The 26218-nt window shown below is 37.3% G+C and overlaps 1 protein-coding gene across 2 annotated transcripts in view; it reads left to right on the top strand.

Annotated features, from left to right (window-relative positions):
• Window positions 1-339: 339 nt before the first annotated feature.
• Window positions 340-26218, top strand: part of AKAP11 (A-kinase anchoring protein 11) — a 49684-nt gene continuing 23805 nt past the window's right edge. For both annotated transcript variants that reach the window (XM_059902745.1, XM_059902744.1), the window contains exons 1-5: window positions 340-428; window positions 12401-12510; window positions 16542-16658; window positions 19354-19401; window positions 24982-25116. In XM_059902745.1, coding sequence (XP_059758728.1) covers window positions 12451-12510; window positions 16542-16658; window positions 19354-19401; window positions 24982-25116 — 360 coding nt within the window. In that variant the 5' untranslated portion in view covers window positions 340-428; window positions 12401-12450. The remainder of the gene's footprint in view (window positions 429-12400; window positions 12511-16541; window positions 16659-19353; window positions 19402-24981; window positions 25117-26218) is intronic.

Below are 26218 nucleotides of genomic sequence, written 5' to 3'. Positions count from 1 at the left end.
GAGTTTAAAGCTCCCCTGGCCCAGCGGATTCTGGCCAATGGAGGGGCAGCTGGGCGTGGTCACATGATGCGCGGGGCGGTCCTGGTAGCGGCCCTGGAGCACGTGGGAAGGTTTTTCCTGTTCCTTCTCTCCTTTTTAAAAAAGCCCACCCACTTTTGCGCGGGCTTTGTCGCGGGGTTCTTCTCGCGAGAGGCGTGCGACCCTCTCGCGAGAGTGAGTGGGAGGCGTGAGGACTAGGAGGTGTTGCGGGCTGGAGTTGCTGCGGCGGAAGCCGGGGGTGGGCAGGCCGGGGGCGGGCCGCGGGGCGGGGAGGGGGGGAGGGCTGGGGGGCTGCTGCGGGAGGGGTCGCCCGCCTGCTTAGCAGCTCGTGCGGCTGGTCGTTGCGGGCCGGTGACATGCCTGTGAGCTGCGGAGGCTGCGGCCCCCAGGTGAGCCGGGCGCGGATCCGCCCGCGGCGTGAGCAGTGCCGTTGGCTGAGGTGGCGGCGGGGTGTAGGGCCGCGGTGGATGGAGCGGCCTGGCTCGGGCGCCGCAGCCCCTCCGTCTACCCGCAGTCCCTGCCCGGACTTCTGAGCTGCCCCGAGCTGCGCCTTCGCACGGCGGTGGGAGGAGGGCGGGAGGAGCGGGGCGGAGGTAGGAAGCTCGAGGCACCGGGCCGTGGGGGAGGGGTGTCCTCGGGCTCGAGACGGGTCTTCCTGGGGTCCGAGTGTGGCGGCGGAGCAGCATCCCCCTTGGATGACAAGCTTAGTTTCCATCCCAAGGGTGGTCTTCAGAGCCGGGTCCCCTCCGTGCGTGCTGCTGCGTATGCTTAGTTGGTGTTCGTGGTGCGCGCACAGGAGCATATGGAGGAGGAGGACATTGCACTTTGTCCTCGAACAGCATCCTTCACTGTCAGAACCCTTGAGCCCTGGAACCAGGCACAAACCAAATCTTGTGACAGAAACGGAACGCGTCCAGCAGCTCCTCGGAGTGTTGAGATTTGGATTTGCTGTCAAATTTTCTTCAACGCTGTTAAATGGCTCAAATGCTGGCCATCAGTATTCCGAGTGGATTGGGTATACTTACTCTTTTATTCCAGGCACTTAAACTGCTTTATTAAAAAAAGTGTATGTGACCAAAGTATTAAAAACGTTGGTAAAATGACAATGGCAGTAGAACCTAAACCACAGTGGTATGACGTGGTAACAGTTCCGCTTTCCCTCCTCTGAGACCTTATTAAACTGGAGGTGGTTTAGCTTAAGATGCTAAGGAAATTTCAGGGTGAGAAATACTGCTGAGGTACATACCTAATGGCTTTAGTGCAGATTGTAGTTAAAAATTCTGGTTCTCTTTTCAACTTTGTAATTATTCAGCCCCTTGCAAAACTCATAAGCTTTCCCTACCTTATTTCCACCTCTTTGGGGATGTTATATTGATTGATACTGATTTTGATATGTCTGGAAATAGAAAATATACACAGAAAATTTAGGGTACTCAGCAATGCAAAGATGATTTTAATGTGTTATTATTATTTATGATTTTAGAATAAATGGCAGCACAGTTCCTAGCACAATCAGTGTTAGTTAACATAGTGCCATTTAATGAATCCTTTTATATACACAATCACGTTTTTCAGTTAGTATGCTGGTTATGCATACTTTTTTATGGTCCTTCTGGCAGAACTGACCCAAAGGTTGACAGTGAATTTCACTCTTAGTTGTAACTGTGACTTAACAGCAGTTTATAAGTGATCAGAATATAAGGCAGTCAGAACAAATGGATTCCCAGGCTGGATGAGTGTCTGTACCCACATAGCTGCACTACTAATAAGGGCCTAGTGGTTTATCTCCAGGCTCATGATATTTCCCAGTTGTTGAGGATATGGGACTTGCCGAAGTCCCTGAACCACAGTGAGAAATTCTCTGGCTTCTGAACTCCTGGGATAAGTCTAGAAGCTGAAGAAGTCTTCCTTTGCCTTTTGAGGCTGGTAAAAGGATAGTACGTTTAAGTTGTTTTTCTTTTTTTAATTAAAAAAAATTCCAGGAACTTAACTGTCTGGGAAAGTAAATCAAACCAAATCAGATGATACATTTTAGGTTATTCTTAGGGAAATTTCTAGTTATAAATAGGCAGTGGAGCTGTCTATACTTGGAGAAAATGTGAAAAACTTAGGCAGTGTCTTTTTGAGAATGGGCGAAAGAGACCGGTATAGAGTTAAGAAGTTCTCTACCATTTCATCTTGGCGAACTGATTCTCAGGGATAGAAAAACGGAATTTTTTGCTGGTCTTTATCACTGTTTGGCAAGGGTTTCAAGCTTAGGATGTAGATACTTGTTTCATAGTGCCTTTGAAAAGTAATTGAAGTCACTTTGGGTAGGATAAATATTTAGGTAAGCTGAATTATCCTTTTTCTGTCAGGTGGTCTGAATTTTAGTAGTAAAATCAGCCATTTGGAGGAAATGAGGGGTGGGACAGGTCAGGAAAAGATCTAAGCTGGCCTGGGCTTGAGTTAAGGGTGTATAAACTGGGAAAGCTTATAAAGGAAAGGAAACAAAAATACTTTATCAATTTAAAAACAAACCAAACAGATCTGCCACTCATCTTTATATATACAAGTTTATTTTATTATACTAGCATAAAGGCATTTGAAATGTATAGGTTAGAGACTGGACAGAAGAAAAGTTAACATTTTTGGATTAATCTGAGAATGTTTCATGGGGTAAAAAAGAAGATAAATGGCATAGAGGCTTGGAACGGATTGGATGTTACGTGAATGAAAATGAGGTACAGTGTAAAAGAGTTTGTGTTTGGGAGTCCAGCAGATCTGTACATTGATGCTAGTGAAACTCTTTTTCTTCATCCCTGATAGAGTTAAAAACCTCAAAGTTACTGTGAAGCACAGAGTGACTGCTTACGCAGTGTTTTTTTCTTTGACCTCTTCTGATGTCTTGAGATTATTTGGCTGCAAGGAACAGAAACCATTTGAATTAACTTACTTAAAAAGGGCGTTTGTCCTAAAGTTGCAGGACTGCCTCTGAAGCCCAGCTCAGCGTCCTGGAAACCAGAACATCTTCAGGCAGTTACTCTGCCAGTTTTTCTCTGGAAACACATGACATGGTCTTGTGTCTCTGTGACTCTGTAATGTCTGTTCCAATTTCTTTCAGATTGACTCTCTTTAAAGCTCTTGGTTTCTGCTTCCCCATACCTTTGGTTTGCATGAAACTTTGGTTTGCTGTGGTGACAACACAAGATATTTTGATTTTGTAGCATGGCTCTCAACAAATACCTCCATATCTTAATTCTGAACTTCTGGAGAGATACTTCAGTTGGTCAGGTACCTACTTGTAGTCCAGTTGGCTGAGGGTGGGGGAAGATGGAAATGGGAAAACGGGTGGGGGAGGAGATGTAGGTGTGTCTCACAGTTTGTACTTTTTCAGGCTGGGTACTGCAAGTTCTCTAGTGAAGGGGGTGTGAACAAGGGGGGAAAAGGTGGGTACTTCTGGTGTACTTTTAGCATCCTGCAGTTTTGAGTTTTTCCCTAGTACTGCGCTGAACTTGCTCTCAGCAATGATCTCCTTCAGGACAGATTCTCCTAGGTGTGTGAGGGGCAAATTGTGTAAATGTTTTGTGCCTCAGTTTTCTTACGTGTAAAATGGGTACGATAACAGCAACTTCTGTTGTGAAAAACGTGAATTCTGTTTAACAGCAGTTAAGCAGTGCCTGCGTGGCACAGTGTAAGGATGTGGTGTGACTGTGACTGAGGGCAAGCTGTGTGGCGGGCACTGTGGCGTGGACTCCTTCAGCGTTTCGAGAAGGAAGGATATCATTCCTGCCATCAGGCATTTACAAGTCTACTGCTGACCACTCCATACTTAAAACCGTTTCTTGACTTCAGTGACACCTAAATTCTCCTAAATCTCTACCTCATCTGCTTTGACTGCCACTTATTTGTGGTTCTTTGTTTACCTGCCAGGAACCCTTTATCATGGTTGTCCTCTTAGATTCTCTCTTGATCCTCTGTTTTTTCCCTGTCTCTAGGATCAGCTTTCAAGCTCTGGATATGCGGATGATTCCTAGAGTAACATCTCTAGCTCTCACCACGCCAACTGAATGTATTTTTTAGGTACCCTTTGGATAGTACCTTGACATAAAATAATGCTGTCTGCCAGTTATTTCTTCTAGCTCCCCAAGCTTGAAACCTAGAAATTATCTTTCACAGTCTTCCTGTTTTTATGCCTCGTGTATTCTGTCGGTTAATAAGTTCTGCACAGGCTTTTAGAATGTCTCCTATGTGCCGAGCACTGGACCATCTGCAAAGCAGATCCGTTCACTCATTCCTGCTGCTGGCAGCTTAGGATAGAGCCTTATTACTATTTGCAAGAGCTGCTTAAATGCCTTTTCAGCAATATACTCTTAGAGTCATGGCATCACAGATGTTACTGATAAGGAAAACTGTGTTCCTGAGTTAAAATTCTGAACATATTTTTTGTTAAAAATAATCTTGTAGGTGGGAGTTATGCATAAGGTTAAGAACATTACTCTACCTTCTAGGAAGCATATTCACATTGAAAGCACAGCCTCAATATTTTAGGGTTTTTTTTTTTTAGTTGTGTTTATTTTTGGTATACAGGAAACTATAGAGAAGCAAATATCTTAATAGATAATCAATTAGGTTACAGTCACATCTTTTTTACATGATTGACTATTGTTTTGAAAGACAAAACAAAGTAGTAACTGATAGCTGTGGTATTTTTAGATTTTATAAGTTAAACAGCAGGTCTGTACCCAAGGAAGAAGCTAACATTTCCGTTCCTTCTATATGAGGTACTGTTTTTAAATGCATTATTTAATTGCATTCTCATAGCCATCCTATGAAGATGAGCCTCAGCTTCCTTATCTGCAAAAAAGGGGATAGCATCCCTTTCCCACCACTGTTTGCTTATTAGGTATTACTCTGGTTTGTTTTTGATGGTTGCTCTGGGGTTTACAGGGTAACTTATCAATATCACTTCTTGTATAGTGTAGGGACAATATCTTTTCAATTCCAGCACACCACATGCTATGTGTTATTTTATCATACACTTTACTTCTAAACCCCATATTACATTGTTATTTTCAGTTTAAAGTTATTCTTTAAGGAATTAAAAAAGGAGAAAATATTTTTTTATATTACCCTCATATTGACCCTTTGAGATATTACCCTTAGTTTAGATCCAGATTTCCATCTGATATTGTTTTTCTTTTGCCAGTGGAATTTTTTCTTTTTTTTTTTAAACAGTGATTCTAGTGATGGTTGGCTGGTGATGAATTCTCACAGCTTCCTTTAGTTCAAATTATTTTGCCTTAATTTTTGAAGGATATTTGGGAATAGATATCTGGGTTGACACTCTTTTTAGATTTTGCTCCATTGTCTTATTTTATGGTTTGGCATAGTTTCTGATAAGAAATTTGTTGTCTGTTTTTGTTCTTCTGTATGTAATGTGTACTTTTCTGTCTGGTTGCTTTTAAGATTTTTCTCTTTATCACTGGTTTTCAGAAATTTGGTTATGATGTATATTGGTGTGGTCTTCCTCAGGTTTGTTTTTCTTAGGGTTTGTTAATCTTCCTTGCATCTATCAGGTTATGGTTTTCATCAACTTTGGGAAATTCTGAGCCATTTTGTCTTCATATATTGCCCCCTTCCCCCCCACCCCCACACTTTTTGGGATTCCAGTCATTCACCTTTTACAGTGAGTCATCAATGCTGCTTTGCTTGTTTGTTTTTAAGTTTCTCTGTGCAGCATTTTGGATAGTTTCTATTGCTATGTCTTTAAATTCATTGAACTTTTCTCTTGCAGTATCTAATCTGCTGTTGCATCTGGTATGTATTTTATTTTCATCTCTAGAAGTTCAATTTGAGTGTCTTCCCTCTTCTGTTCCTTTCCTTATCATGATCATGTTTTCCTCTCCCTTCTTAAGTGTATGGAACACATTTGTTCCAATAGTATAGTTTTAACATCTTTTCTGTTCATTCCATCATCTCTGTCATTTCTGGATCTGCACTTAGTGACTTACTTCCTCCTGCTTATGGGTCATATTTGTCTCCTCTGTTGTATACCTGATAATTTTTGACTGTGTGCCAGTCATTGAATTTATGCTGTTGCTCGCTCAGTTCTGTTGTAATCCTTAGGAGTGTTGGATTTAGTTGGGGTGTATAGGTAGCTTATTTGGAATCTGTTGGGTTGTTTTGAGGCTTGCCTTTAAGCTTTGTTAGGGTGAGTCCAGAACAGCCTTCAGCGTAGTGCTGACTTAGTTTCTCAGCCAAAGCAGTTCCCTTCTGAGGAGTCCATCCATTACCTGATACATTACAAAGTTTTCCCACTCTGGTTGGTGGGAATGCGGACTATTCCCAAGCCCTGTCTGGCTCCAGGTATTGTTTGGCCTACTGCTCTCTAGAAGTTATTTCCCCAACCTCAGCTACTTGGCACAGATCAACATTCAGTCAAGGACCCTAGGGAAGCCCACCTGCAGATCTCTAAAGCTCTCACTCTTTCTGAGCTCTCCCTCCAGTATATCTGCCTTGCAAATTCTAACCACCTTGGCCTTCCCAAACTGTGACCTCTGTTTCTGCAGCTCGGTGAGACTGCCAGACTGCTTAGCTTTCCTCTCCTTGTGTTGTGACCTGGAAGTGTTTCTCTTCTCTCAGGGATCATAGTCTTGCATTGTCTCTTGTCGGATGTTTGAAAAGCGATATTTCATATATTTTGCCCTGTTTAGTTGTACTTATATTGAACAGAATATTTTTAACACTTGGACATTTGGGACTGGGCCAAAATATGTATTTGGAGCATTTATTATAAATATTATAAAAGTAGAAATTATTGGAAACTTCTAATTATATTTTCACAAGTAATTCATTAAATGTAGAAGTGTCCATTCCAACATTTAAAGGTCAACTTTGCTCTTTAAAAATAATTGCTTTTTATTTATTCAGCGGACGTTTGAATGCTTACTGTGCTAGAATACAAATACAATAAAAAACACTTTTGTCTTCAAAACTCACAAAAGGAGGGAAGCATGCAAACAATGGCATCAAAGGAATAAAGGGCAAACCACTTTGGGAACATAAAGGAGTTGGCTACTTGCTTTGGCAAGGAGGGATACAGGAGATGAGGCAAGCGTTCTCAAGAAGGGAGGTCCTTGAACTGATGTATGAAGAGTAAGTAGCAGTTCAGCTGATGGAAGAGAGGGTACATCTGAGGGAAGTTTAGGAGGATGATGGGTTAGGGTTTGGTTATTGACTAGATGTGATAGTCAGTAGTGACTGAGGGAAAGACCTACTGGCTTGATTGGTTTACTGGCTGTTACTGATATAGAGAAAACAGGAGGAGATTGTTTAGAGAGGAAAGTTTTATTCAGTTTTTGAACATGCTAATTTTGGAGTAACTGGGATATTTACTTGGAGGTATCTAATAAAAATTGGATATAAGGAACTGAAACTCAGGTGCAAGAACTGAACTGGAGATATATATTGGGGAGTTATTTGTATAGTTAAACCAGAGGTAGAAATAGAGCATCCTTGGAAAACTAAATAAAATGAGTACCAAAGAGGAGGTTAGAATTATTGGTCATTGAGTAACAAGTTATGAAAGAATTTTGGAAGGAGACTAATGTAATGGCTAAAGAGATAGATAGCTGTTTCTCAATCAGAAACCACATAGGGTACTTGTAAAAGATACAGGTTTCTGGGTTCCATGTAGACTTCCTGAATTCAGATCTTGTTGGAGGGAGGTAATAGATATAAGCTGATCCATACAGGTACTGAAGTCAGAGAACTAGTGCAGGAGGAGGAGGGTCAAAATAGGACAGTATTGTTGATAGAGTGCTAGGAAGGAATTTCAGGGAGTCCTTGGCTCCGTTAACTCATGGTAAAAAAAAAGATCAAGAAATATATGATGCTGACCTGAATACTTCTTAGGCCAGAGGAGAGGAGAGGAAAGACTTTGGAAATATTTTTCTTATTATAAAAGAATTTATGCACATCTAGAAACACACGTAATTGCGTCTACCCAGATAAAATCAATGTTTATACCCATCTAGTGTATGTTCTCTTTTATATTGCATGTATTATATAAATGCACACATGTAGTCATAGAGGTTTTACACAAAATGGGATAATGTGAGCATGCTGGAACCTGCCTTATTTTATTTAATAATCTGTCATCTTTCCATATTATAGGTATTTGACATTTTATGACATTAAAAAAAATCCTAGTTGTCACAAGTGGCCACTATCATGAGTTTAGTCTATATCTGTCATAGTATTTCCTAGGCCTGTACAAACACACACACGAGTGTCAGAGTTGTGTGTGTATATAATTTTTTTAAAAAAATCACAAGTAGCACACTATTTACATTGTTCTGTAACTTGCTTTTTCCCTTAATATATTGTGGACATACTGTCACATCAGTATGTGTTGCTCTCTTTCCAACAGCTGGGTAATAGTCATATGAAAGTATTATAATTTATTTGAATTGATGGGCTTCTAGGTTATTTTTAGCTTTTCATCCTTTTTTGTTTTAGTGAATATTCTTTCACATATATCTTTGTGAATTTTGTGCAAGTACACATGTAGGATAAATTTTAAGAAGTGAAATCGCAGGACCAAAGGGGTAGGTGTAATTTATTCAAAGTATCCAATACCTGTTTACTGTTTATAATTGTTTCTCTATCTTACATTTGTTTTCTTTTACATTCTGTGATATTTCTTAAAACTTTCTCGGTTGTAATATCTATTCTGCTTTCTTGCTGCTTCTCAGGGGATTTCATTTATTTTATGGTATTGTTTTTATATCCTGTGGCTTTCCTGAGCTCCAGCAGCTTACTTTTCAGTTGTCTGCGTTGTCCATCTGTACTTTCTTGTCTCTGATCTGCTTTTTAAAAAATTATCCAGGTTCACTTTAATTTGTTTGACTCTAGGGAAACGCCCTTAGTTATTCCCTATTTAGGACTCTTGTTTACTCACCAAGAATGGGACAGCAAACAAAAAAGCATTAAGTGAAAAGTTTATTATCGTAACATAAAGGTGTTCCAAGGGAAGATACTATATTTTTACTCCTTTTGTGAAATCTGTCTAAAACTACATTCTCTCAAATTATAAAAGATGGTGAGGGAACCCTACTGTGTTACTTTCTCCCCCCATCTGCCTTTGTGTCTTTTCAAAGATGATTTTTGTTTCTTTGCTTTATCAGAAGTATGAGTCATGTCATCTCATGCTGGATTCACTTTGATGGACTGTTGCGTAGATATTCTCTCATAGGTTTTTTTTCTTTGTGAGGTTAATATTTTACTTATGTTTTAAGTTGAACACAAAGCTATGGAGTAGGATTCAGTAAGTATTTTTCTTCAATGAGTGAAGCAGAGTGTAAACGTGGAATTAAATTTAGTTTCTTTTTTATTAATATAAATTCTTAGGTACTATTCTAAAAACAGATAATGTGAGTTTCGGGTGGCATGAGTATATTTGTCTGGAGTGTTTTTCTTTCTTTAGTATATCTCTTATGTGGTTTTTGGTTTTGTTTTGTTTTTAAACGATTCTTCATAGGTCCATACTGGATTCTTTAGTACTCAGCTTTGAAAAGGGTGTTCTATTTAGGTCGGCTATTCAGGAATATTGCAGGTAATGAACTGTGGGGTAGCTTGAGGTGTCAGATCCGGGATGTTGTATCAGGGCCCTCTGATCTTCCCCTACTTCCGTGTGACTGTTTCTTCCCTCAGGGGCTTGGCCTGTCGCACCTCCACCTTCAGGTGAGGTAACGGGTCAGTAGTTTCTTGCCTGGTGAAGCCTCCAGTGAGTTCGAGTTTAATCTTTGCTCGTGTTGACTTTAGTCAGCAGCTGCAAAGGTCATTGCTGTCTCTCATCTCTTTTCCCAACTCTGCCCTCTCCGCAAGGTTAGGGGTCTGAGAAAGTAAAGACGCTCTGTGTGCTGGTCCTCTGTCCTTCCAAGTTGTGTGTAATGGCTGCCCTCGTGTCACTGCGGGAGTGCACTCTAGGTAATTCAGTCTCTCTCCTGTTTCTGGCATCTAGAGTGCTTCTTATTTCTCTCTATTACAAAGTGTGATGAACAGCTTTTCAAGCCTGTATACACTACAGAGAAGAGGGTAAGAGCCTGGGTGCTAGAATTTGAAGATTTGGATTTGCATCTCAGCCCTCTACTGCTTACTGTGTGGGCCTGGTGAATTGTTAACCCCTTCCTCTTGCCTCTGTTTTTCTCACTGTAGAACTGGAGTACTGCTCTGCCAGTCCTAAGGATTAAATGAGATGTGCAAGGAAATCTCTTAGCACAGCAACTGGTGCATTATAAACTCTCCTTAGAACCCTCGCTGCTCCAGGAGCATCAGTTCCTTTGATGAATTCCCAGAAGTAGAATGGTTGTGTCATAGGCTAGGAATATTTTCAGGGTTTTGACATGCGTTACAAAATTGCCCTCCAGAAAGGTGGTGCCGGTTTACTCAGGAGATGAATTTGAGTGTTTGACTTTTCCGGCACCCTTGTGTTGGCCTCTATATTTTATATGTTTTATGTGAAGTTTGAGGCAAGTCCACTTGCCCCTGAGGGTTTTTGGCAGCTGAAGAGAACTGTATGGGGAAAAAAAAGGAGAGTGACTTGGCCTGGGACAAAGAAAAGAATTATTTTCTTGCCTTGGTTACATAAACCTGTGTATTTACACCTTGTTTTGAGAATTTTGGTCCTCTTGATCATTTTGGTCCGTAAGTAAATATTTTAATTTTCCTTTTACCTATGTTTTGTGGTTTCTCAAGTGCCTCATATAAATTTTCCATTTGATTCTTACAGTAAACTTGTGCAGTAAGTAGGGTAATATACATCGAGGTAATCTACATAATAGACACACCCATGTAATATACATGGAGGAAACAGATGCAGAGATATTGCAATTTACCTAGAGGAAACAAAGCTAATGAGAGGTACAACAGGGACACAAATGCTACTTTTCTGCATCCTGGTGTATGGTTCTTTATCTTGTGCTATTGGGACCTCCCTTGCCTTTCTGACAATTCTGCTTCAATTCCAGTCATTAATCAAATTTTATTGTTAAAGAGACCACTAGGATTTTTCTTAGTTCAGAATAGAATAGGAATTTTTTGTCTAAAAAATAGAATTCTTTGTGAAAAATCAGAATATAGAAATCTTAAAGGGAGGTGCAGATGTGTGCCTGCCTGCACACACACTTCAGTTTTATCTCTGTTGTGGAAGAATATAAAATTAGAACTCCACTAAAATTTAGTTTAGTTTTTTTTTTTTTTTTCAGTTCTGCAGGGGACTAGGTTGAAGTTTGCTTTTGCCTATAAATGTCTTCATAGTATAAATTGATATTAACTAAATGTCTTGAAAACCTCAACTAGGTAATTCTTAAGAAGACCAGTTTGATTGAAACTAATTAGCCATTTCTCAAATCTTTATTGATTCAATTTTTTTAGTGTTTAGTGATTTAGTATTCAATTCTCACTCCTACCCTTTACTGTAATAAAACAGTTTCCTTGTAAGACTCTGATCCAGATGGGCTATATTTGCCTTGTTCTCCTCTGTATCTATAGCATCTAGTGCAAGTAGATTTTGAATGAAGGGACAAGTTACTGTGGTCAGATGTGGATATTGAGTGGTTAATGCCCAGGTTGATTTAAGCTCTAAAAGATATTTCATTAAAACATTGATAAAAAGCTGAGACTTAGTTTCAGAGTTTCTCCCAAGGAGGGTGTGTATGTGTGTGTGTATAAACACATGTCTGTGCATGTGTTTTAAATACTACGGTATTAATCATTTAACTTGGATATTTTTGAACTCTCGTCATTGGTATGCTGTTGAGATGCCTATATGAGGGCTTTGGTTTTATCTGATTTTATTTGATATGTACAGATTTCATATTCTCATTTGTTTATTTCATATTCTCATTTGTTTATTATTAAATCTTTCTGCCCAAGAAATAAGAATGTTTAGAGCATTCACAGTTGCTGTAGGGATAGAGTGACTTTTAGGAGGCAAGAAGGCTGAGATTCTTTTTGTGACGTTATCTGCTTTAGATTTTTAAAAGGCTTTTGAAATATTATTGAGGCTTTCAAATATTTTCTTATTTGTAATAAAAAAGGGCAGTGAGATTGACTAGATAAGGATAAACTAGTTTATAATAATTTTGAACCTAAAAAGATTTTTGTAATAATTTGGTGTCTTGTTAAGGTGCCAATATTCGTATTTTTCAAATATTCATGTTGGATTGCTTAATAAATTTTTACGTCTCAGAATTCTTATGTTTTTTTTTTTTTTTTGTAAATGACTGAATTTAAAGAAGTTATCTTAGGACAAAATGCTTGCTTGAATCACTAAGATCAATAAAATAGTCATTTTCTTTTAATCTTTTTTCTTTAGGTCTTTTGTGGACTAACTCTTCACTGATTACCTACAACAGCAATATAGTTATGGCGACCTTCCAGACTTTCAGAAACACTCACATGAAAACTAGAGCATCTGTCAGAAAAGTAAGTTCACTATATTGGATTCTTTTTAGTGATAGTTTTAATAAAAATGTTGATCAGTTTTTTTGAAGTTGAAGTCTTGTTAAGCAGCTATGCTATGGTATTCTTGTTTTTAAAATGAATCTTATTATTGAATAACGATAAAATACTGAAAAGATTGGCATATATGAAAATAGTGATATGAAATCATGAAGACAATGAACTTTATTTCCCAAAGATCACGTCTCCCTATTTCTTCTCAGCAGATAGTTTTCTCTCTTCTTTTTAGCAATATAAGCATCAGGTGTGACTTTCCTTATACAGCGTTAACTTTACCCCAAAATATTACCATGCATTCATTCACTCAGCAAATATAATATAAATTTGAGTGCTGCTTATATGCCAGGCCCCGTGTTAGGTATGGGCTGGATAATCAGTAGTGAGCAAATTGAATGTGATTCCTGATTGCTTCTGCTTTCTTGTCTGAGGAAGAGCCCTCTCTCTTTTCCTCCCTTGAGACGATTTGGTTACCCTTTCATTTCTTGACATTTTTGTCTTTGCTAAAGCTGTCGGGGGGTGTTACTTAAAGGCAGAAAGGGAGGATGAATACTGGGGGATGGTCAGCAGTCTTGGTGAACCCTTTTTTTAGCTTCATCTTCTGCATCATATGACACTCTTGACAAGTCCTTACATGTTAAGACAGCCTTTGACTTCTTTCGTTACAGCTTCTTTCTTTTCTTCTCTCTTACGATAACACTTGTCTCCTTTGCACATCTTCTTTCCATCTTCTAATTGTTAGTGTTCTTGTAAGCTGCTAGGCCTGCCTTTTCGTTTATTTACTCATTTCTTCAGAGATCTGAGAAATGTTTAGATTTGACTGCTAACTGGAAGAGAGTGGTTGTCAAATTGAAAGGTGCCGGCGGAGTCGGAAAACAGAAAGTAAACTTATTTTGGAACAGTGTAGTAATTACATTTTTAAGTAATATGCCCCATGTGTTTTTCAGGTACCTTTAAACTTAGTAGGTCCCCTTTTTAATTTGAAAAAAGTACAATAAAAACTATTTTCTCTATTTCCACTTTCTGTAAAGTAGAGTATATTATACTTTTTTTCAGATTAGCAATTGGACCCATAGCTTTAAATTAATATTTAAATTGTACTGATTGCTTTAAATTAATAATTAGAACTAAGAAATACATATATACAAAATATAGTAGTGAGCTAGTGATCTTGTTCTTCAGACATTATACTACCTACCTATTTGACTTGAATTTACCAAGATATTCCTGAGATAAGGAATTAGGCTGCAGCTGAAACTTTATACTATTAATTTAATGTCTTTTTTATTCAGATCATTATTTATATTAGGCCCATGATAAAAATTTGGTTTGAATTCACTTGAATACTTGGAAACCCTTTTAGATAAAAATACATGAATGTAAATATTATATACTGTTTATGTGTGTGTTATGCACAGCCTCATAATTCTTTGATTGCTTCCTTGCTTTCTAGGACAAAATTGACCCAGTTTCACTTTCTACTTTACCTTCCTCGGACCTAGAATGGGCTGTTTCTCCAAAGAACCCCTGAATAGTATTTAGAAATCAAGATCTGTGCTTTGTTCCTTCACTGTCATGAGTTTATAATGATTGCTCATGTTCAGATTTCACATTTCATATGTTTTCCTTTTTTCAGTTCATGTTCATATCTTAGCCTGAAAACTTCCACTCATTAATGAAAACAGAATCACTTAAACTTTTGAATGTTCAGATATTGGGGGAAAAAACAGTTCAATAAACACCACATATACTCTTCACTTAGATTTACTTTCTGTTAACATTTTGCCACACCCATTCTGTGTGTGTACATATATACACACTTCCCTTTTGAAACTAAATGAGAGTAGGCTACAGACATTATTTTACTTCTCTTCTTAATATATCAGCATGCGTCTCTTAAGAACATCAGCATTATTAACCACCCCTCAGGAAATCGTTAATTCAGTAACACTGTCTAACATGCAGTCCATGCACAGATTTCCCCAGCTGTCTCAAGTATCCTTGTTACTTTTTCCTTGCCTCTCATCTAAGATCTAAGCAAGGTTGACACTGTGTTTGGGTATTGTGTTTCTTTGGTCTCCCCCAGTCTGCTCCAGTTCAATGGTCTAGATTCTTTTCTCATGATGGCAAATCTTTGGAAGAGTCTGTACCAGTTATCTTGTAGAACATTCCCATATTCCGAGTTCATTTGTTTTTCCCTGTGGTTAGGTTCAGCAGGAACACCTCAAAGATGATGTCATGGTCATTCCGCTCTGTCAGATCAGGCAGGCGGTGCATATTGTTAGTGCCAGGCTTGACCAGGTAGATAAGTTGTAACCACCAGGTATCTCCAATCTAAAGACACATAATCCCTTTGTAATTAACACTATTAATACATAATATGTAAGGTGATGTTGCAGAACAGTGTATCTTGTTCCCCAATAGCTTTTAACCCAGTGGATTAGGGTAATTGATGATCCTTTCCTAAGTCAGTAATTACATTGGAGGGAGTTACAAACGGAATTTTTAAATTTTGTCATTCTGTTCATATCTCTTAGCCAGCATTCTAATGTAAAGTAGCGCACTCCCCCAATCCCCACCCTTTTTATCTGTCTCTTTTAATGGACTTGTAGTTTTTTTTTAAATTCAGTTGTTATACTCCATTATCATTTATTTTTTGATGCTCAGATTATCCCAAATTTGGCCAATTGGAATTCCTTCAAGTTGGCTTCTGTGTTCTTTTGAAATAACCCAGTTAATCTGCATGTCCTTGCATTCTTTCACAATAAGATGTCCCAGCCACACTTCATACATTTCTGCCTCCGACCTGGAACCAGCCATTCTGTCAAGGGGGATCTAGTTCTTTTAATTGGTGAATGGTATTTAGAAGTCAAAATCTGTGTGCTGGGTATGCTCATTGCTACTGAGGGTCATTGCTTCTATGATGTATCAATGGGAAAATGTAGTACATACATCTGAAGAATCTTGAGTTCATATTGAAAGTTCAAATTTAACATTGCATTTTTTCTTAATTGCTTTGATTTCATATTTGCATCCCTTCTCTTAGATAAGATTTCCACTAATTTTTAATTTATTAAAATTAGCGAACATTTATTGAGTCCATCTTGTATGTGAGGTACTGAAATCTGGGGAAATAAATAGAGTATAAGACAATCTCTGACCTCAGTAATTTGGTTTAATGGGTAGGAAAGACTATATATGAAAGCAGTTATTATAACATGTTGTGATATAGGTTAAATGATCTTAATGTGCAAACAATACAGTAGGAACTTAGAGATTTATTATGACTAAGGGATGGGAAAATCTTCACAGGTCTTGGGATGGGTAGGATTTCTACAGGGGAACATTGGGGAGTAAGGACATTTCTGATAGAAGAGCAGATCAACAAATCAGAAGGTAGAGAGAAATTAATGTTCTGTTTATGTCCAAATTTAATACCCATTTTTTAATGTACCTTTTTCCTCCCTCTGTTTCTTTGCACTTGTGACATCTTTCTCTTTCCAGTCTGGAATGCCTTCCCTCATTTTCATCATACAGCTGCTTTAAGACCCCTGAAAAGCCTTGTTTTGAGTTATTATCTCTTTCTTTTTTTCCATCTCCAACTTTGTTACGAGAGTCATCACGTTGTTAGCATACCTTACTATTAGCTTCCACATCGTCTCCTTATATAAATTGTTGCTCCTGTTCTGCCAGTGACTTGGAAATCAGACATGTGATCTGTTAGGTTTTAGTGCAGGGTGAGAGTGAGAGAACCTGGCTGAGGGCCTCGTGGTCTCCAGTGGGTTGAGTGACTGGGCTGTGGCATGTGTGCGTTGAACACGTCGAGCTCTACTTTAGCCTTTTGTTCTTTCTTCCTCTCAGCTGAGTTGAGTTCTGTTACATCAAAAGGTTTCCAGTGAATATTCATTGGAAAGTTAGTGACTCTTCATTTAATCCATCACCAGGATTTTTTACCTTGTCTTAGAATTAAGTAGATTAAGAATATCTTTTATTTTCAGAGCTTCAGTGAAGATGTGTTCCAGTCCGTAAAGTCTTTATTGCAGAGTGAGAAGGAACTATGCAGTGTATCAGCAGAGGACTGTTTAAAGCAGGATGAACATGCCAGTTTGACTGAGGTTTGACAGATTACTCTCTATACCCTTTCCTAATGCAGCACAATGTATTTTCATGTATCTTTGTAGAACTGCATCGTCTATTTTTAGAATGCCTAAAATCTCTGCACATTAATACATGCGTGAGAAGTACCTGTTTTAAATATTAAATACCTGCTAACATTAGTGTATTATAATGAGCACATTTAATTCACTGCACAGGCATTACCTGCCACTCATCAGACACACAGCACTGTATTAGATGATTTCTGCTATGTTCAGTAATTGGGACTTTCATACTAAAATTTTCTACTCTGAAACAAAATATATACTTATTTCTTATATTTATTTTTTGGGTTATTGTTTTCTTGGTTGTTTAAATTCAGTGCTTTGGTTCAAAATGAAAAAGTAGTGGTACGTTTATTTTGAAATTAAGATATTTACCACCTTACGGATACGATATACTACTTGCTCATCTATTTCTCTGTTGCATCAGCGTTTCCAGCCTTTGTTTGAATTTATTACTATAAAAAGGAGTTAAATTTTTTTCAACAGTATAGCCATAGTCGATCAATACATTTATGTTACCAAAGAAGAGAGATAGGGTATTGGGCCATTGAAGCTCAAAACCAATAAATATGTGAATTTAAAAATTTTTTTGAAATCAGGGTTCTAATAAAAAATCTTGATTATTATTTTTGGGAATGATTTTCTTTCATATTCCTTGAGAAACTGTATTTGAAGTGGTTCCATAGGATGGTGAGCACACCTTTCAGACCCTGTAATGGTCTCTGACCTGTGCCTCTTCTTTTTGTATCAGCTCAGTGCTGTGGCTCTTGGCTGTTCTCCTCTTTTTTATCCTTTTTTACTTTATATTAGTAAAGCCAAGCCACTCCTAATCTCCTCAGCTGTTGCCAAGCGTGACAAGTCTTCTGTGTCCTCTGCCCTCAAACAGTTTTCCAGCCGTCTCTCTCCAGTTGCTTACACAGTGCCCCTCTGAGCCCACATTCCTTAATCAATGGGAAATTCAAACTTCTCCTGGCACCTTCAAAACTCTATGCCAGCTTATTTTCTCTTTTGTATTCAGTAAAAGGAAACTTGAAAGAATAGAAGGAATTTCTCATTTTAGGCTATAGATATCTCCAAGTATCTTTTTGAAGAAAGGAAGGAAACTTGTTATTTGAGTGTCTCTTTGTTGTCGAGTGCCGATGATGTGCTAGGCACTTTCCTTCACATTATCTAATTAATCCTCACAACTGTGGGAGAGGAGGTGTGTTACCTTAAGTTTTATAGGTGAGGAGACAGGCTCCTGCAGGTTAATAACTTACCTAGGCACCTGGAAATTAACTGTAACGTTTCTGTGAAGTAGTACCCATAATTAATGAGAATAAAGATTCTGGAATAATCTAAGATTCTGACTTGCTTTTTAATTATCAGAAAGAGATCTAAAGTATATTGAGTGTTGCTTTGTATTTCAACTATGCTGTTTTCCATTAATGCTTGAGAGTTGATTACCCGTATTGCTGCCATTTAAGTGCTTCATATTTTTAGTCACAGTACTTGCTTAGTAGACAGTTTACTAGTCTATCTTCAAGTGACCAAAATTTCTTCTTATGATGTCAAAGACATAAAGGGAATATAAATTTTTAAAATAATACTTTTTCAGGTTATAAAAGTGTACATCATCCATATAGAAAAATAAGAAATACTGAAAGCATAAAAAAGAAAATGACTATCATTAATCCTGTGAATTAAGAAAGAAAAAACCATGGGGGAAAAGAGTAGAGAAAAATAAGATCACTTATAATTCCATCATTGAGAGTTAATCACTGCTTATAATTTGGTATATTATCATCCAGTATTATTTTCCATGCATATGTTTTTAAAAATAAGGTTGAAATTGTGTGCATAGTCTATATCATATTTCTGTAACTTGTCCTTTTTACTTAATAATGTGACATTTCCTCAGGCCATTAGATTTTCTTCAGTAATTTAATTTACATAAACTTTTGCAGAGGAATCTCTGTGTAAAGGCATTGAAGGAAAAAAGTGATGATATCCCAAAGAGTCAATCAGGAGGTAGCCTTGGGGGTGCCCAGGAAAGACCTCTCTGAGGAGGTGACATTTAGGTTGGAACTTAAAGAATGAGGAGGAGCTAGGCATGTAAACATCCATGGAATAGAGATCCGGGTTGAAAGGGCACCACTCTGAAGCCCCTAGGCAAGAATGTTCTGGCGTGTTCTGGACCCAGAAAGGGGCCCATGTGTATGAATGCAAGTGAGGGAAAGTTGAAGGCACCAGCTAAGCCAGAGCCTTGGGCCCTGTGTTAGGACTTTGCACTGAGAAGCCTGGAAAGGTTTCGACAGGGAAATGACAGGATAATTCCTGGGGCAAGTGGGAGAGGATTGGAGGTGCACGGGTGAGAAGTGGCATCAGGGGCTATGGAGAGAAGTGGGTACATGTGAGATATGTTTGGGGACTAGAATTGATTGAACTGGCTAATGAAGTGGCTGTGGGGGAGGTTTAGGAACCTCAGTTCTGGAGTCAAATCTTTGGTGAAAAAACTTTGTGATCATCTTAGAAAAAATTAATCATCCTGTCCACGACAGCAGCATTTTAATGCTTTGTGTGCTTTTTTTTGCTGTTTCTCAGCTCTGTCACAGTCTAATTGAGACAAGACTTTAAAATTTTAATGGATCTTTATTCCTTTTTTATTCAGGTCACATTTCTAGGTTTTAATGAAGAAACAGATGCTGCTCATATACAGGTATGGTCGATTTATTGAACTGGAAAGGGCCCTGAGAGATTATGTGGAACAAATTTTAAGAGCATGGAAACTTTGCCTTATTAGCCCCAAATTTACATTAAACTCTTCTGTTATCATTCCTATTTAAAATTAAAAGATGACATTTTGAGATCAATTTTTGAGTGTGCCTTGGACATTTTCACTTTTAGTGTTTTCACCAAGCGTCCTTGTTATGACAGAAAGCAGTTTTAGGTTAAGAGACCACAAAAGTCACTTATCTGAGAAGGTTGCAAACCACAGGCTGACGTTTTCTCCATTCTGTCATAATGTAGACTGAAAGGTTTATTTTTTTATTTTGATGTTTTTATAATCTAACTTCAACAGTCATATTCTTATGTTTTTAATTGAGATAGAGTTAAATTTAAAAGATAAAATTTGTAAAAAGTTGTGAAAATTTTAGCCTGTTTGATTTAGGCAGGTGTTTATAAAGGGACTGACAGTTGAGATTAGGATCAGCAAAGGAAAGCTCCACAGTTACGTGAAGAGGAGTTGAAGCTCGTGTAGATGTGGTAGGCGTACTTTTTTTCACCTCGTACCGCTTCTTAAAATTTGTGATTGCCGTGCTTCCTTTTGTGGCAGTAAAGCATCTCCTAGTAGAAGAAGCAACACTGCATTATTTATAAAGATAATGCATATCAGGTGATGATGAATGAAAACTCTGCAGTGTGTCTTGATTGTGCTCTTGCCTGAAAGAAATAGTTTCGACAGAAGGCACAAGAGAAGATATAGTCCCGAGAACGTAAGGCTGAAAGAAGTATCTAAAATATTTCTTTCATACTCTACTTCCTCTTTAAGAATTACTGATAAAACCAGGAAAAAATACCCTACGAAGGGTCAAAGATGTTAATAATTCTTTTAACTGGGCAAAACAGTTACATAAAAAGGGCAAATGAGAAGAAAAAAAAAAGGCATTTTCTTTTCCTTTACATCTTCATAAAATTTTCAGTAAAGTCTGATATAATACCTTAGAGAGGAAAGGCAGAAAAATAGACTTGGATTTTATAAATATGTAACTTAAGCTCCAAAGAAGTATATTCTATAGGCAAGAATCCCATTTGAAAAATTCCATGGTTGACCAGAGCCTCCCATCAAGCCTCTTAGATAGCCTCAACCGCCAGAGGGCAGAAAACAGAAGCAAGAAAAACTACAATCCTGCAGCCTGTGGAACAAAAACCACATTTACAGAAAGATAGACAAGATGAAAAGGCAGAGGGATATATACCAGATGAAGGAACAAGAAAAAACCCCAGAAAAACAACTAAATGAAGTGGAGATAGGCAACCTTTCAGAAAAAGAATTCAGAATAATGATAGTGAAGATGATCCAGGACCTCAGAATAAGAATGGAGGCAAAGATTGAGAAGATGAAAGAAATGATTAACAAAGACCTAGAAGAATTAAAGAACAAACAAACAGATGACCAATACAATAACTGAAGTGAAAACTACACTAGAAGGAATCAATAGCAGAATAACTGAGGCAGAAGAACGGATAAGTGACCTGGAAGACAGAATGGTGGAATTCACTGCTGTGGAACAGACTAAAGAAAAAAGAATGAAAAGAAATGAAGACAGCCTGAGAGACCTCTGGGACAACATTAAACACAACAACATTCGCATTATAGGGGTCCCAGAAGGAGAAGAGAGAGAGAAAGGGCCAGAGAAAATATTTGAAGAGATTATAGTCGAAAACTTCCCTAACATGGGAAAGGAAATAGCCACCCAAGTCCAGGAAATGCAGAGAGTCCCATACAGGATAAACCCAAGGAGAAACACGCAGAGACACATAGTAATCAAATTGGCAAAAATTAAAGACAAAGAAAAATTATTGAAAGCAGCAAGGGAAAAACGACAAATAACCTACAAGGGAACTCCCATAAGGTTAACAGCTGATTTCTCAGCAGAAACTCTACAAGCCATAAGGGAGTGGCATGATATACTTAAAGTGATGAAAGGGAAGAACCTGCAACCAAGATTACTCTACCCGGCAAGGATCTCATTTAGATTTGATGGAGAAATCAAAAGCTTTACAGACAAACAAAAGCTAAGAGAATTCAGCACCACCAAACCAGCTCTATAACAAATGCTAAAGGGACTTCTCTAAGTGGGAAACGCAAGAGAAGAAAAGGACCTACAAAAACAAACCCAAAACAATTAAGAAAATGGTCATAGGAACATACACATCGATAATTACCTTAAACGTGAATGGATTAAATGCTCCAACCAAAAGACACAGGCTCGCTGAATGGATACAAAAACAAGACCCATATATATGCTGTCTACAAGAGACCCACTTCAGACCTAGGGACACATACAGACTGAAAGTGAGGGGATGGAAAAAGATATTCCATGCAAATGGAAATCAAAAGAAAGCTGGAGTAGCTATACTCATATCAGATAAGATAGACTTTAAAATAAAGAATGTTACAAGAGACAAAGGAAGGACACTACATAATGATCAAGGGATCAATCCAAGAAGAAGATATAACAATTATAAATATATATGCACCCAACATAGGAGCACCTCAATACATAAGGCAACTGCTAACAGCTATAAAAGAGGAAATCGACAGTAACACAGTAATAGTGGGGGACTTTAACACCTCACTTACACCAATGGACAGATCATCCAAAATGAAAATAAATAAGGAAACAGAAGCTTTAAATGACACAATAGACCAGATAGATTTAATTGATATTTATAGGACATTCCATCCAAAAACAGCAGATTACACGTTCTTCTCAAGTGCGCACGGAACATTCTCTAGGATAGATCACATCTTGGGTCACAAATCAAGCCTCAGTAAATTTAAGAAAATTGAAATCATATCAGGCATCTTTTCTGACCACAACGCTATGACATTAGAAATGAATTACAGGGAAAAAAACGTAAAAAACACAAACACATGGAGGCTAAACAGTACGTTACTAAATAACCAAGAGATCACTGAAGAAATCAAAGAGGAAATCAAAAAATACCTATAGACAAATGACAATGAAAGCACGACGACCCAAAACCTATGGGATGCAGCAAAAACAGTTCTAAGAGGGAAGTTTATAGCTATACAAGCCTACCTAAAGAAACAAGAAAAATTTCAAGTAAACAATCTAACCTTACACCTAAAGAAACTAGAGAAAGAAGAACAAACAAAACCCAAAGTTAGCAGAAGGAAAGAAATCATAAAGATCAGAGCGGAAATAAGTGAAATAGAAACAAAACAATAGCAAAGATCAATGAAACTAAAAGCTGGTTCTTTGAGAAGATAAAGAAAATTGATAAGCCATTAGCCAGACTCATCAAGAAAAAGAGGGAGAGGACTCAAATCAATAAAATCAGAAATGAAAAAGGAGAAGTTACAACAGACACTGAAGAACTAGAGAGCATCCTAAGAGACTACTACAAGCAACTCTATGCCAATAAAAGGGACAACCTGGAAGAAATGGACAAATTCTTAGAAAGGTATAACCTTCCAAGACTGAACCAGGAAGAAACAGAAAATATGAACAGACCAATCACAGGTAATGAAATTGAAACTGTGATTAAACATCTTCCAACAAAAAAAAGTCCAGGACCAGATGGCTTCACAGGTGAATTCTATCAAACATTTAGAGAAGAACTAACACCCATCCTTCTCAAACTCTTCCAAAAAATTGCAGAGGAAGGAACACTCCCAAACTCATTCTATGAGGCCACCATCACCCTGATACCAAAACCAGACAAAGACACTACAAAAAAAGAAAATTGCATACCAGTATCATTGATGAATATAGATGCAGAAATCATCAACAAAATACTAGCAAACAGAATCCAACAACACATTTAAAAGGATCATACGCCACGATCAACTGGGATTTATCCAGGGATGCAAGGATTCTTTAATATACGCAAATCAATCAATGTGATACACCATATTAACAAATTGAAGAATAAAAACCATATGATCATCTCAATAGATGCAGAAAAAGCTTTTGACAAAATTCAACACCAATTTATGATAAAAACTCTCCAGAAAGTGGGCATAGAGGGAACCTACCTCAACATAATAAAGGCCATATATGACAAACCCACAGCAAACATCATTCTCAACGATGAAAAACTGAAAGCATTTCCTCTAAGATCAGGAACAAGACAAGGATGTCCACTCTCACCACTATAATTCAACATAGTTTTGGAAGTTCTAGCCATGGCAATCAGAGAAGAAAAAGAAATAAAAGGAATACAAATTGGAAAAGAAGAAGTAAAACTGTCACTGTTTGCAGATGACATGATACTATACATAGAGAATCCTAAAACTGCCACCAGAAAACTGCTAGAGCTAATTAATGAATTTGGTAAAGTTGCAGGATACAAAATTAATGCACAGAAATCTCTTGCATTCCTATACACTAATGATGAAAAATTTGAAAGAGAAATTAAGGAAACACTCCCATTTACCACTGCAACAAAAAGAATAAAATACCTAGGAATAAACCTTCCTAAGGAGACAAAAGACCTGTATGCAGAAAACTGTAAGACACTGATGAAAGAAATTAAAGATGATACCAACAGATGGAGAGATATACCATGTTCTTGGATGGAAAGAATCAACATTGTGAAAATGACTATACTACCCAAAGCAATCTACAGATTCAATGCAATCCCTATCAAATTACCAATGGCATTTTTTACAGAACTAGAACAAATCATCTTAAAATTTGTATGGAGACACAAAAGACCCCGAATAGCCAAAGCAGTCTTGAGGGAAAAAAACGGAGCTGGAGGAATCAGACTCCCTGACTTCAGACTATACTACAAAGCTACAGTAGTCAAGACAATATGGTACTGGCACAAAAACAGAAACATAGATCAATGGAACAAGATAGAAAGCCCAGAGATAAACCCATGCACCTATGGTCAACTAATCTATGACAAAGGAGGCAAAGATATACAATGGAGAAAAGCCAGTCTCTTCGATAAGTGTTGCTGGGAAAACTGGACAGCTACATGTAAAAGAATGAAATTAGAATACTCCCTAACACCATACACAAAAATAAACTCAAAATGGATTAGAGACCTAAATGTAAGACTGGACAGTATAAAACTCTTAGAGGAAAACATAGGAAGAACAGAACACTCTTTGACATAAATCACAGCAAGATCTTTTTTGATCCACCTCCTAGAGTAATGGAAATAAAAACAAACCAAAAAAAAAGAAAAATTCCATGGTTAAACTTTAGGACTGCAGGTTGACATTTGCAGCTAAAAACTATTAAATGCCTAAATTGTCGTGGATGTGTGAGATAACCCTGTAAAATTTTGTTATAGCTTGGTATCATTATGTTTAAAAGGCTACAGAAATAGTCATTTAAAAATATTTTAGTACATTTTATTTTTGAGTTTTTACAAAATTGATTGTGGCCAGTAAACTGCGTATGTTAACTATTATGAAGTGGAAAATTTATTAACCAGTAGACCTTATGTTTTTTTATAAGGCCACATTATAGGGACTTTAACAAAAGTGTTATGCTACAGTGTTATTTATTGTGTTATTGCTTTAAATTAGGATTTGGCTGCAGTTTCTTTGGAACTCCCAGATCTTCTGAATTCACTGCACTTCTGCAGTCTAAATGAAAATGAAATTATTTGTATGAAGGATATAAATAAATCATCAGATATAAACAATGGTCCTCTAAACCAGGTAACTTTTATATATTATTTCTAATGAGTTTTTGTTGGCAAATTTTACAGTGACATTTGATTTAGTGTATTAAACTTTTAAATGCTTGGGTGAAGTTTCTTTTTGTTTAATGCCATCTCAAGGAAATATGATTCATAAGAAATCTAACTCAAGAATCTTTGAAATCACTGAAGGGTAAAATAATTTTGGTCATAGCTTTAAATTAGATTTTCCATGTGTGAAGCTCTGTAAGTGGTATGCAAGTACATATTAATTTTTTTCTAAAATTTGATTGTTTCTGGATTTCTTGAACTGCTACCTGTGTGTTAAGTCATAGGAATTTTTCCCTCTTATTTCCAGTTTCAAATTTGTGTAAATATTGTGCTGTATGTTTTAGAGAACATACTTTAACTCATTTTCTTGTTTAAAAAATTCCATGTAAAATGGATATCTGAAGATATGTTCTTTGTTTATAAACGAAAATGTCATCATTTCCAAAAGGCCATTAGTTTTGTGACATTGAGCTTTTAGTTCTTTATTAAGTGTTACTTTGTTGTTAATACCTCAAAGAAAAATGAATTGCATGTTTTCCCTCCTGAAAATTGAATTATTAGTGTATTTAAAATTTGAATTACTTATTCCCTGAAGTATAAAATACCACTGTGTTCGTTATGAGATTTACAGATAAAAGTAGAACTGCTCTCTTTATTTCCTTAATTATATTTTTCATTTATACTTACTTTGTTTTATTTGCTAGGATACAAGAGGTGATTAGCTATTTTATCTAATTTCTAGTTTTTTGAATAAGTCATTTGTCAATATTTACATTTTTAAAAATAATATGGAAAAATCTGGCGACTTCTATTTTTAATCAAAGCTATAAACATTATTGTAAATTGAAATACTAGGGGAATTTAGGTAAAAGGAGGGGATGATTCTTTTATGATAGGAGAGAATGTGGTATCATACTAAAAGCTATGGGAAAATGGGTTACAGAAAGACTAAGACCTGGTTCCTGTCCTCAAGCAGTTTACAGTGTAGTTGTTGAACTAGGTGAATGATTAAATAAGAAAAATCACAGGACTGTACAATAATACAGGAAAACATAATTGTCAAAGGAATG

Source organism: Balaenoptera ricei, chromosome 18, assembly GCF_028023285.1.
Source record: "Balaenoptera ricei isolate mBalRic1 chromosome 18, mBalRic1.hap2, whole genome shotgun sequence".
In the NCBI taxonomy this organism is placed as follows: domain Eukaryota; kingdom Metazoa; phylum Chordata; class Mammalia; order Artiodactyla; family Balaenopteridae; genus Balaenoptera; species Balaenoptera ricei.
The sequence above is the reverse complement of the archived record's forward strand: the minus strand, read 5'-3'. Positions and strand labels throughout refer to the sequence as shown.